This window comes from Staurois parvus, unplaced genomic scaffold (assembly GCF_062004578.1).
Source record: "Staurois parvus isolate SC_StPar_1 unplaced genomic scaffold, SC_StPar_1.0 ptg000137l, whole genome shotgun sequence".
Classification (NCBI taxonomy): Eukaryota; Metazoa; Chordata; class Amphibia; order Anura; family Ranidae; genus Staurois; species Staurois parvus.
In genome coordinates, this window is record NW_028317933.1 from 4099501 (window position 1) to 4113693 (window position 14193).

At 40.6% G+C, this 14193-nt stretch overlaps 1 protein-coding gene across 1 annotated transcript in view; it reads right to left on the reverse strand.

Annotated features, from left to right (window-relative positions):
• LOC149465757 (fer-1-like protein 4) overlaps positions 1-14193 on the reverse strand; it is a 213680-nt gene that overhangs the window by 140816 nt on the left and 58671 nt on the right. Inside the window, exons 5-8 of the mRNA XM_089673264.1 lie at positions 7100-7188; positions 5182-5226; positions 1249-1401; positions 392-449 (exon numbers count right to left, since the gene is read on the reverse strand). Coding sequence (XP_089529390.1) covers positions 392-449; positions 1249-1401; positions 5182-5226; positions 7100-7188 — 345 coding nt within the window. The remainder of the gene's footprint in view (positions 1-391; positions 450-1248; positions 1402-5181; positions 5227-7099; positions 7189-14193) is intronic.

The following is a 14193-nucleotide window of genomic DNA, read 5'->3' on the forward strand; positions in this document are numbered from 1 at the left end:
TTGGGAAGAATATTTTTAAAATATATTTCAAATATATTTTTCTGCCATGCCATGCTCCTCACAGGACCTTCTTACTGTAAACAGCGGGTACTGTACAAATTATCTGTGTTCCCCAGAGACACTTAAATGCGTTTTGAAGAAAAAATAATAGTTCTAAAAGTTTTCTTCAATTCGTACCTAAAAAAAGTTTCTTTAACATAGTTATTGGTATATGTAATTTTGCATGGCAAGGTGCTAAGTGTATTATACATCCAAATTTGTGTTTTTTTTTAGTCTCTCCTGGTGTTTACTTAAAAAAAACCCACTGGATTATAGACAGTACTGGTTGGTGTAGTGGGATACCAGCCCCTTGCTCAGTATGGTAAAAAATAAACATATATCAGTACTATACCTGAAAATTTCTTGGTTTTGGGTTGGCTACAAAATCTCTGAAAGGAATACTGCAACGGCTGCAAAAGAAATAAATATAAACTTGTATAGTGGCCATCCAAGCAGTTACGATAATGTCTCAGTTACGGTTATTATTTTCGATACAGGTACTGTATATACTCGTGTGATGAAATAATCATAGTTTTTACTTTTAGGGTGTGTTAGAGAACCTGCAAACCCAACTTTCATTCATTTACGAATACCATCAACGGGAATGTAATTGGACTAGCTTATTGGAAACAGCGCAACACTTAAACCAGTAGCTTTTGGCATTAAAAGTGTAATATTCCTGGGTTTACTTAGTACAGCTGGGCTTCTCCACTGCAATTATTTATAGTTAAAAAGATGTCAAAGCGACTGTGTAGTCAGCAACGGCAGCTCGGATATTTATCCAGACTACCTTCCTTTAAAGTTACATTAAACCCAAAAGAGATGTTTTAGGTTGAACTTTAACGGAGTCAACCCTTGGATTCTTATATGCCTTGAATGTGCCATCAGCCCGCTTGGGAATTTTGGGTGTTTCTATCCATTTTTGTGTGTTCCAGCTCCACCTGCTACATTTTCTCTAAAATAAAATAAACATCCAGCAGCAATGGTGGAAATCCATCATAATGGTCACCGCAAAAGTGCAAACCCGGGTACTCAGTGCAAAGATCTCACCAATGGAGTTTTGTAGAACTATAAGAAACCAGCAGAAGGTTTATCTCCCTAACATCTACCATGAACTAGAATATCAGTTCTAAGTGGAATGATCCTTTAGGTTATACATCTGGCAGCAATAGGTGTATTTAATTTCCAAATAATTCAAGCTACTGTTACCTCAGTACAGGAGTAAAGCTGACCCCAGAAATCTCAATATCTGATTCATCATAGGAATCGTCCTCATCGTCATCATCATCGGATCTTTTCACCAGCTTCTTCCCTATTTTGACGGCATCAATATCTTTCTTGCGAGCAACTTCAGCTTCGGCACTAAAGGCAAGAGGATGAGATACGTAATCTTCCACATTGTGTGTTGGAATGATGTGCCACTAACTACGTGCTTGGTTAATGGTAATGGAGAGGCCCTTGGAGATAAAAATCATGGAGTATGTTCTTAACATTTCCTTTTGCCACTTGGATGAGGAGTGAACTGTCTTCAACATTAATGAACAAGTCCAGATGAGTGTGACTAATTGCTACTAGTTATTTTGATATGTAGACTTTGCTGATGGTGAGCTTTGCTTAGGTATGTTTTTCATCATTGGCTTACTTCAAATAGTTCAGGTTCCTTTACTGTTCAATTGCACTTCTTTGAGTTGTTGAAGGCTATAAAATCAGAGAACAAGACTGGGGAGAAATTGTCCTCAGGACTAGTATAGATAATATAGGTTGGATTGGTGGCCCTGAGTGGAGAAACTCCCTGATTCAGACCTCAACAAGAGTTGGACCTGCAGTTAGTGACATCTGGTGGGTGTTACTAGGGGCGTCCCTAGGGTTGGTGTCACCCGGTGCGGTAACACTTGGTGTCACCCCTCGGATCTGCAGATTGAGCATAATGGATCTGGTGCAGGGGAGGACTGACCATTCGAGCACTCGAGCACTGCCTGAGGACCCGGGGTCAGTAGGGGGCCCCATGAAATGCCCCTGGTACCTTTTATAGGCTTTTTTTGGGTGTGCTTTGAGTGTGGGCAAGGATACAGGGGTCCCATGATCCCCTATTGCCCTGGGGCCCCATGAGTTGTCAGTCCACCCCTGATCTGGTGAATGTTACCAGGGGCGTCCCTAGGGTTTGTGTCACCCGGTGCGGTAACACTTGGTGTCACCCCTCCAACAATCTCCGCAGGATGTATCAGATCTGCGGATTGAGCATAATGGATCAGCGTCTGAAACGTGTCAAGGGAAGTGACGTCGGCCGCACAGGAAAGGAACCGGAAGTGGTGTGTTGGCCATTTTGGAAGTTGGCAAACCCGCATGGCAAGTTGAGAGGAAGCTGCTCGACAACCCTGAGTGGCTTTGGGCATGGGAATATGCATTTTTTAAATCTTGAATGTAAGCAGTTATAATAAATGTATAATCTTATAAAAAACGGTATAACACTATATATTATATCCATACATCTGTTACATGAGCACCCTGGAGTCTTGGGAATGTCCGTTTAAATCATGAGGATGCTCAGGAGGATATGGTGGATGACATCCTAAGAGGTATACTTCAGGAGTGGAGGAAAGGAGTGAAAGTATGCTGATGATTCCTACTATATGAATAAGGCATTTTTACTTTTTTATTCTGGTAAGAGTGTATATGCTTTTTCACTATAGAAGTATACACTGTTGTGGTCACTTGTTTTTTTGCTGTATTCAAAGAGTGACACACTACTATTCACGTTGCACAGTATGCACTATTTTTTGCACTACTTTGAATTTTTGCACTTTTTTGGGGAAAAGTATGATACTTTTTTGATTTATTTAAGGTAATACACTATGTAGTGTTTTCTTTCTTTTGAGGTATTTTCTGTCTTCTATGAGCCAGTGGAGGGGTTCAGCACCAAAGAATGTGACAAGCTGGATGTTGGACAGTTATTTTGTTGCAGTGATTTTATTTTATTTTTGAGTGGCTATACACAATTCATTTTTTATTTTGGTCATTGGACTGTTTGTTTTTGGGATTTATAGTTTTGAGTTTAGCACTTGGGTTTATAATGTGGAGTATATAGACATATTCGTTTTTTTGGTTTAACCTCCTTAGCGGTCTGATTATGTCCATATTTCTGTGCTCAAAGCGGTACATTTTTTTGCATGGAAATATGTAGTTTTTTTTATTGTAGGCCTGTAATTTTTAGGAATAACTCACTGAAATCTGTCCGAACAATAGTCTAGTAAACATCCCGGGTATGATAAAACTTGAAACACAAAATCATAAATTATAATTTAATAAATAATCATAAAATATAATAATAAATTTAATTCAATAATATAATCAAATCAAAAATACTGAAATTTGAAATATAGCGCCAAGTTCGCACATCACTGAGCAAAGTCGCAGAATCGTTTTCAGTGTCTGATGACGAATTTCCCCCACGAATCATTATCACTCAATTCTGCAAGTGGTTCTGATTTACTATCGCTGTTCTCTAGCTGGTCTAAAACCGCTTTTGACATAAAGGGACGCTTTTTGGGCGCCATGGACATTTCTCAGTTTCCAGGCAGAAAGAACAGTAAAAATGCAGGCAGGGCGCCGGACAAAGCACTCGGGACAAAATGTATGTGAAATGGTTTGATACAGTAATGTTTTACTATGTGATTTTAGTGTATTTAGTGAATGTCACTTTTTGTCATTTTCAAATTTCCTGCCATTCTGTCCCCCGTACGTCCCGACACTCACAGGGGACGGAACCCAGATGACAGATGCCAGCATCCGCCGGATTACATTGCCGGGGACACTGCAGGAGGGACATCGCGGGAGCGCAGGACAAGGTAAGTGAAGAACAGATCCCGGAACAGCGCTTTATGGTAAGCCTGAGTGTAGCTCGGGGTTACCGCTTGTGGTACTGAAACTTTACCCCGAGCTACACTTGGGAATACCGCCAGGATGTAACTATGTATATTTTTTTTAGATCTATGGGAAGATTACCACCACTGGCTTCCTTTTTGACTCTGAGGCGTTAAAGTGTTACTAAACCCTAGACCTGCATTCTCTCTCTCCGGTCTCCCACAGTACACACAACATGGAAGTGTAATTATTTTAGTAAATATAAACTGCTAAATACCTTTTCTCATCAGCAGTTAGAGCAGTCTAGTGACTTCTATCAGTGTCCAGCCGAGCACATGTTTAAGTTTGTAGGAGGAGTTTTCTTTTTGCTCTAGGAGGATGCAGAACCCCTGACCTCTGTCTGGACAGTGCTGATTGGCCCTGTGCTGATCAAATGCACTCTTCCAAAAAAAAAAAATATCTCTAGCAATACACACCAAGCTGAGCATGTGCAGAGCGACTCCATGTGATATGCCTTATTAGGAGATAAGATGGGGACACTGGAAGAAGGGGAGGATCAGAGAAGTCAGGATCAAACAGCCTTTTTACACAATGCAGAGGATTAACCCCTTAGGTTGCACGGTGAGCCTAACAAGCATTCTTTACTGCATATACAGACTGATTTTACTGTTGTGGGTTTAGTAACACTTTAAGTTATTAAATACATAAAGACACAAAGGAAGTCAATGCTGGCAGAATACAAAACTGTGAAATGTATTGTGCTCAGGAAGCCGAACGATAAGGACCATTATTGACTATGGCATGAGATATAATATAGTAGTTAGTATAGATGAGTCTGTGTATTTTTTGTCACCTTGGTAGGCTCATAAAGTACTTCTTCATTGTTCATTTCTTACAATCCTCCTTCTTTAGCATGTACAGTAAATGTGAAAAAGTATAAGAAGGTTCATTACTATTGCATTCAGATTTGACTACACAAGCACCATTTTTTTTTACTTCTCACCATGGTGCTCTGTCAACAGTGAGCGGAAGTTTACTATAGTATCAATGTTCCATCGAATCTACGGCTCTACAACTCTCCCAAAGCAAGCAGCAAAATGTCAATATTTCTAAGTGGATGGATCAGATGCTTCCAATGCTTACATTAGTATGGTTTGTCAATGCTAGATACCAAGTATCAAATTTGTCAGCAGTGTGCAAAATGAATCAGAATGATTTAAACTCATTGAAAAAGGTAAGGTTGGTCTTGTAGGTTAAAAACTGTGCAGTCGCCATACTTACATATCGTCTTCTTCAAAGTGCACATTCCGAATAATGTAGTCTGAGCTGTAAAACAAAGATGGAAATGTATGTTCGTGATCTTTGAATGCACGCATAGGCATGTTTGTTCAAATGGTTTAAAAGGCAAATGATAATTTTTGGAGGTAAATTCCATTTTGTAAGTTTATATCTATTTTAAACTGATGTTATTTTTTTTATACTGTTTATGAAGTAAAGTATTTAACCTCCCTAGCGGTCTGATTATGTCCATATTTCTGTGCTCAAAGCGGTACATTGTTTTGCATGGAAATATGTATTTTTTTTATTGTAGGCCTGTAATTTTTAGGAATAACTCACTGAAATCTGTTCGAACAAGAGTCTAGTAAACATCCCGGGTATGTTAAAATTTGAAACACAAAATCATAAATTATAATTTAATAAATAATCATAAAAAATAATAATAAATTTATCTCAATAATATAATCAAACCAAAAACACTGAAATTTTAAATAGAGCGCCAAGTTCGCACATCACTGAGTAAAGTCGCGAAATAATTTTCAGTGTCTGATGACAAATTTCCCCACAAACCATTATCACTCAATTCTGCAAGTAGTTCTAATTTACTATCGCTGTTCTCTAGCCGGTCTTGACCTAAAACCGCTTTTGACCTAAAGGGATGCTTTTTGGACGCCATGGATGTTTCTCCGTTTCCAGGCAGAAAGAACAGTAAAAATGCAGGCAGTGCACAGGACAAAGCACTCGGGACAAAATGTATGTGAAATGGTTTGATACAGTAATGTTTTACTATGTGATTTTAGTGTATTTAGTGAATGTCACTTTTTGTCATTTTCAAATTTCCTGCCGTTCCGTCCCCCGTACGTCCCGGCGCTCGCAGGGGACAGAACCCAGAAGACAGATGCCGGCATCCGCCGGAGGACATTGCCGGGGACACTACAGGAGGGACATTGCGTGAGTGCAGGACAAGGTAAGAGAAGAACAGATCCCGGAGCAGCGCCGCATGGTAAGCCCGAGTGTAGCTCGGGGTTACCGCTTGTGGTACTGAAACTTTACCCCGAGCTACACTCGGGAATACCGCCAGGGAGGCTACTACTGGGTGTGCCCATGATACTGTTGTTACAAAGAATTATGAGTTTCCTAAAGAGAGACAACAGCAGAGACTGTTTGCCTTCGGACTCTTTCTCTCTGACACAGCGGGAGGCAGGGGAGTGACAGATACAGTCAGGTCCATAAATATTGGGACATCGACACAAGTCTAACATTTGTGGCTCTATACACCACCACAATGGATTTGAAATGAAACAAACAAGATGTTTTGTTATTTTAGCCTAATGATGGCTTGCTTCACTGATAGTGACAGCTCTTTGGATCTCATCCTGAGAGCTGACAGCAACAGATTCCAAATGCAAATAGCACACTTGAAATGAACTCTGGACCTTTTATCTGCTCATTGTAATTGGGATAATGAGGGAATAACACACACCTGGCCATGGAACAGCTGAGAAGCCAATTGTCCTATTACTTTTGGTCCCTTAACAATTGGGAAGCACATATGCAAACTGTTGTAATTCCTACACCATTCACATGATTTGAATGTAAATACCCTCAAATTAAAGCTGACAGTCTGCAGTTAAAGCACATCTTGTTTGTTTCATTTCAAATCCATTGTGGTGGTGTATAGAGCCAAAAATGTTAGAATTGTGTCGATGTCCCAATATTTATGGACCTGACTGTATATCTAGTAGAGGACAACTTTTCAATAATGTATATTAAATGTGAAATGTACACATAACATTTTTAGATGTTAAACATGCTAATTAGTGTTTTAGAAAATATCTAAAACCCTTTCAAGAAAAATATTGCACAACAATCACAGACCAAAAATGTGCTAACATTAGAAAATACGTTTCTTTGAACTTACTGGTCTTCTACTGTAAAAAAGTCATCTCCCATCCAGGATCCTGCAGTTCCATCTGGTGGCTGATAACGAATGTCCAACTCAACAAAAATCTGTAGAGGTAGGGAGAATAGACAGCATAAAAGGCTATTAATGTAAGGTTTATGTGTTTCTATGTTTTAGGGCTCATGTATACGGGGCGTTTGGAAAACACTTCTGTACGAAACTGACTGCTGGAAAACGTAGGTGAAAAAATGTCAGTTTAGCCGTGTTTGCATACCGCGTTTATGCGTGTTTATTTGTTTATGTGTGTTTGCGTTCAGAAGCGTTTTTAAAAGATAACCTCAGGCAACCTTCCAAAATGCCCAGAATCCACTGAAAAATAGTAAATAATTAACTATTTCAGACATTTTGAGAGAAATAGAGAGAGCAGAAGCAGAGAGAGCAGTATGTGTTGAGATGACCTGTCTTTTGTGGTTGTATTCACTATGGATCCCATCATGAGCATAATGCGGCACGTTCCACCATTTTTTTCCTTCATGGGAAACCTGGAAATTACTGCGCTGGTGTACTAGGTCCATTTGAATACATGGAAAACGCTTTGCATGGTGAAAAAAGGCTCTGGACAGGATTTGGATATGGAACAGTTAAAAACCAATTCTAAATGCAAACGCTTATAAACACGGTTAGCCGCATTTACACGCGTTTACAAGCATTTGGCATTTGAAACGCAGGTAAAACCTACTCCTGAACGCAAGTTTGGTGCGTTCAAAAAAACGACTATAAACTCTACTGCCTGTAAACGACGATGTGTACATGGACACGTAGCAAAACATTAGGGAGAGTAAAGGGGCTGCTGAAAAAAATGCTGAACACCTCCTGAACGTCAGTTTTGGAGCTTCAGTGTACATGAGCCCTTAATGAGTTGCCACTTTAAAATTTAACTCTAGGCAGATGGGAAAGAGAAAAACAACTTAATTCAGCCACTAGATGTTCTTAGTGTTCCGAGTTGAATGATGTCCATCATCAACCCAAAAAACTGAGAACGTACAGTAAATCCAGGCTGTTGTGAACCTCATGTCACGACACTACCCTACACTTACACTTTAATGATGTAGATCAGGGGTGTCAAACTGGCTGCCCTCCAACTGTAGTGAAACTACAAGTCCCATCACGCCTTTACCTTTGGGAGTCATGCTTGTAACTGTCAATCTTGCAATGCCTCATGGGACTTGTAGTGTGGCAACAGCTGGAGGGCTGCCAGTTTGGCACCTGTGATGTAGATGGGGACACTGATGTCACCACATCAGTCCCACTTTCTGCATCATTGAGGATTGCCCACCACTGGCAGAAGGTCCAAAAGAGAAGAGGCCTCTGCATGACCTGACTCGCATGCAAATTTAAAAATAAGAAAAAAATTAGGCATGGGGTCCACCGAGGGGAGGGGGGGACACCGGGGAGGTGGTTAAGGTGAGCCCAGAGATGGACTTTAGGAATATTTATTCTAATGTGAAGTCTTCAGAAAAAGAATAATCTGCAGTCGGCATATCTGGTGTCTCCCATCACAATGGAGTCCACATGCTCAGATATTCAGCTAAGCTATGTTGTGAGTAGCCATAAAACTTCTTAAGGGGCAATGCAGTGGATGATATCAGAAGTGGCTGAGCTCTGCACAAAAATAACAGCTAAACTGTGACTAACCCAAGAACACTATACCCTTTACTAGAAAGACCTTTTGCACATTGAAAAAAAAAGAGTACCTAACAGTCAATGGGCCTGTGTAAATAAAATACTGAATCTGCAGAAAGCAAACATACAACACACGGAGAGCAAACTCCAGCATACTCTCAGAGCAATATAACATGTGCAGACCGTGTGCCTGAAACTTCAACAGCCCAGTATAGACCTACTAAGTACATAATACTCTTCAAAGCGGATCTAAACCCCCAAAAATGTTACATATTACAGCTTACAAATCCTTAGATGTAGCGGCAGAAATAGTTTTCTTCTCCTAGGGTGACAATACTCATTTATTATACTGTATCTTTGGAGAAGTGGTATTGTCACCCAAAGACAGGTCTACAAAACACTTCCCCTTAATCTCCACTCCATAATCCAGAGGAGTAGTGTTCTGTAGTTCTCACATATAGCTGTGACAATATAACTGATAACAGTCAATAGGGGAGAGAGCACAGGAACTAAGGAGATCACTGGATTTTTTTTTTCATTCTTCTTTCCTCCATTCTTCATCATTCTCTCTTTTGTCAGTTATAGTGGGTTATGTCCCATCATTATTTGTTCTAAAACATTGATCCTGTCTCAAACAACAATTACTCTGTATCAGGGGCGGACTGACCATTTGGAAACTCATCCACAACCCTTATCTGGCCATATGTGAGGGACTGATACAGTGGCAGAGAAAGGGAAGAGGGAGGGAACTGCGAAGGGAACCAAGAGGGAGGTGATTTAGGAAGGGAGGGCAAGGGATAGAACCATTGTTCATGGACCTACAATTACACAGAGCAGGGGCGGACTGACAACTCATGGGGCCCCTGGGTATTGGGGATCATGGGGCCCCTGTGTCCTTGCCCAAACTCAAAAAAGCCTATGAAAAAGGTACCAGGGGCATCTCATGGGGCCCAAGGTCAGTAGGGGGCCCCATGAGATGCCCCTGGTACCTTTTACATAGGCTTTTTTGAGTTTGGGCAAGGACACAGGGGCCCCATGATCCCCTATTGCCCGGGGGCCCCATGAGTTGTCAGTCCGCCCCTGCTCTGTGTAATTGTAGTTCCATGAACAGTGGTTCTATCCCTCGCCCTCCCTTCCTAAATCACCTCCCTCTTGGTTCCCTTCGCAGTTCCCTCCTTCTTCCCTTTCTCTGCCACTGTATCAGTCCCTCACATATGGCCAGATAAGGGTTGTGGACCTTGGTCTAGATTCTCCAGTAACTACTCTACAAAGTCTATCGTTTCTTGTTGAATATTTTATATCCGATTAACTTTGTTACTTGCGTTTTTCTACAATCTACATACTTTGACAGGACATTGTTCATTTGTATTACTTATTATTTGAAAAATTGTTTAATAAAAACTATTGGAATACATAAATGTGACTGGCTACTAGCTATTCTAATATTTGTTTTAGAAAATAGTAACAGACTCCATACATAATACTGCTAACATAAAAAAGGCAGAAAGAGTTCCTGTAAGGTGATTAATCAATTAGAACAAAAGAAAGAAAAAGAAGAGCAGCTACCTAGTCCTCGAAAACCAAGGTGATTTGTAAGGTGAATAATAAATTAGAACAGCGCTCCTCACCAAATTTATCTCTATTAATGCAAAACAATTGATGTCTACATCAATATTAGTGCAAAAGAAAAAACCTTTCTACTATACAAAATATGTATAATGACCATCAATAATATGAATTGTGATCATAATTTTACCAGCATGAAGCTCTGGTGAGTTTATTCATTTTGTCTGGTGGTGGATTTCATGTGGTGTTGGTGTTGCACAACACAGAAGGTTTAATGAGAAGATTCCTTCAGAACAGGGGTGTCCAAACTTTTTTCAAAGAGGGCCAGATTGGATGAAGTGAACATGGTGGAGGGCCGAACATTTTTCCGAACATTCTTTGAACCATTACAATTAAATGCAAATAAATTATTTTATGCCAAGTTAATTGCAAACGACATACTTTTCATTTCATAACATTAAGATCAACTGACAGCTGAGTTTTCACAATGTATTGAAAATAAATTTAAAAAAACTTACCTGCACTAATGTGAAGGGTGAAAAAGGTAGCTGGAGCTGAAGTCTCTGCTCGGCAGCCGGGAGGGGAAGAGAAACACACTTCACGCTGAAAGCCCGGCCCTGACGTCACCGCCCTCTGTCGCTCCCAGCGCGGTGCAGTCACGCATGCACACTGCTCTCAAGCAGAAGACTGTCTGCCACAGAAGGGAGGGCCGTGCGACAGCCGCATTTACACAGACCAGGGAGAACGCGCCGCAGTCAGGCATGCGCACTGCCCTCTGCTCTCAAGCAGAAGACTGTCTGCCATAGAAGGGAGGGCCATGGGAGGGCCACATTACACAGAGCAGGGAGGGCTGTTGGAGGGCCGTATTAAACCGACCCCTGGGCCTTAAATGGCCCGCGGGCCGGACTTTGGACATGCCTGCTTTAGAAGATACTGTATATATTTTTTAATTTTTTTTAAATTTTTTATGGACATTTTGGACACAGAGTTATTTATATACACTTGGATATACAGAATATAACTGGATAATAACATTTATAGGTAAAGTTGATCCAGGGAATATTCGATTACCTCTTGGGGGATCAGAAAGGATTTTTTTTCCCTGCAGGAGCAACTTGGATCATGCTTTGCTGGGTTTTTGCCTTCCGCTGGATCAACTGTGGGCAGGGGCGGACTGACCATTTGGAAACTCGGGCACTGCCCGAGGGCCTGGGGTCAGTAGGGGGCCCCATAAAATGCCCCTGGTACCTTTTTCATAGGCTTTTTTGAGTTTCGGCAAGGACACAGGGGCCCCATGATCCCCTATTGAGGGCCCGGGGTCAGTAGGGGGCCCCATGAGATGCCCCTGGTACCTTTTTTTCATAGGTTTTTTGAGTTTGGGCAAGGACACAGGGGCCTCATGATCCCCTATTGCCCAGGGGCCCCATAAGTTGTCAGTCCGCCCCTGACTGTGGGTGTAGAATTATAACATTTTTTTTTTCTATGGTTGAACTGGATGGACTTTTGTCTTTTTTTCAGCCAGACTAACTATGTAACTATCAAGAATTCTGTGATTGGAGGATAGGCTGGTCACATGACTTTGATCGATCACTTGACCAGGCTCACCTCCTTCCAGCTGTTTTTTCCATTGATGGAATAAATGTTGCCTTAAAGCAAGCAGAGCATAATGCATATTTGAAAAGCATGTTGCTGTACTTTATATGGCTCCTTTCACATGGGTGTACTATGACATGCACCCATGCAAGGGTCATGCTTGCCCGCTTAGGGATGCACAGGTGTTCCTGATGCATCCATTCTACTGATGCGCACTGTCTGTGTTCAGGGCTGCGCACCTGCAGCCGCATGGCTGTCAAATTGGCAGCACCAGCTGTGTCAATGCAGTCGCTGTATCCCAAATGACAAAAAATTATTTTTTTTTAATGGTTGAACTGGATGGACTTTTGAATTTTTTCAGCCAGACTAACTATGTAACTATGTAAATGATTATTTATTTATAAACATTTATTTCATACAGTCACTTGTTTACACTTACAGTATATATGCATGATTTATTGTATATGAGTTTGACTAATTATTAGATCTTGCACAAAGTATTCATTTACTTTTCACAATTTATATTATTGATGGTTTTGTATAGTAGAAATGTTTTTTCTTTTGCACTAATATTAATGTAGACATCAACTGGTTTGCATTAATAGAGATAAATTTGGTGAGGAGCGCTGTTCTAATTTATTAATCACCTTACAAATCACCTTGGTTAGCTGCTCTTCTTTTTCTCCCCCCCCCCCTTTTTTTTTATATTTATATATCCAGTGGCGCCGCCCATTATATACAATAAGAAAGAGTTCCTGAGCTTGGACATTCACATTAATGGCAAGGACACTTTTGCCCATCAGGCACCTATCCCTATGACATTTGTATTCACAACACTCTACCATTGTGTTGTTTTATGGCCGTGCATTGTTCAAACATCATGAAATTTGATCAGAGAAGTAATAATAATGGATTGCAGCAATAAGCGCACCAGTGGCAAACTGTTAACAAGCAGAACCAGCAAGTCAGATGAATTCCTATGGGGTGAGGCAGAGGTGGGTGAGAACAGGTGTGCCGCTATGTGGGAGACAAGACACGTCTATCTCTGTCATGGGACTCTGTGATTAGTCATCACAGAAAGTGACAGTCGCCCGCAGCTTGTCTATTACAGCAGGTTGGAGGTGGATGACAATAAATGACTGCTACTGTCATATAATGGTTTTAACCACTTGCCCTCCTGACGATTTACCCCCCTTAATGACCAGGCCTCTTTTTGCTACTCGGCGCTGCACTAATTCAACTGATAATTGCGCGGTCATGCAATGCTGCACCCAAACAAAATTTACATCCTTTTTTTCACACAAATAGAGCTTTCTTTCAGTGTAATTTGATCACCTGTGCGCTTTTTATTTTTCACGCTATAAACAAAAAAAAGCCAAACATTTTGAAGAAAAACAATATTTTTTACTTTCAGCTATACAAAATATATCGTAAACTCAAAGTTAGTTATAAATTTAGGCCAAAATGTATTCTGCTACATGTTTTTGGTAAAAAAAATCCCAATAAGTGTATATTGATTGCTTTGTGTGAAAGTTATAGCGTCTACAAACTATGGTATAGATACTGCAATTTACACCATTTTTCTGCTATACAGCGCTGCGCTAGTTTAACGGACAATTGCGTGGTCATGCAATACGGTACATAAATGAAATTTACATCCTCTTTTCCCCACAAATTGAGCTTTCTTTTGGTGGTATTTGATTGCCTGTGCAGTTTTTTTATTTTTTGCGCTTTAAAAAAAAAGGCTGACAATTTTGAGGAAAAAAAAACAATATTTTGGACTTTTTGCTATAAAACATGTCCAGTAAAAAAAAAAAATGCAAAAATCAAATTTAGTCATAAATTTCTGCCAAAATGCATTCTGCGACATGTCTTTGCTAAAAAAAAAACCCCAATACGTGTAAATTAATTGGTTTACGTGAAAGTTATAGCGTTTACAAATGGCGGGAAAGATACTGGGATTTTTAGTTTTTTTTTATACTAATAATGGCGGCGATCAGCGAATTATGGCGGCGATCAGGGACTTATGGCAGCGACCAGCGACTTATGGCGAGACTGCGGGACTGCGGCGGACATTCTGACATTGGGGGGTACTGACTTGGGGTCACTGACAACCCCAAAAACACTAATACAGTGATCAGTGCAAAAAAAAAAAACACTGACACTGTACTAATGGCACTGGGGAGGAAGGGATTAACTTTATTTTGCAGGGAAGGGTTATCTGAGTGAGGGGAGTGTTTTACTAGGGGGAGGGGGTGTGTACTGGACAG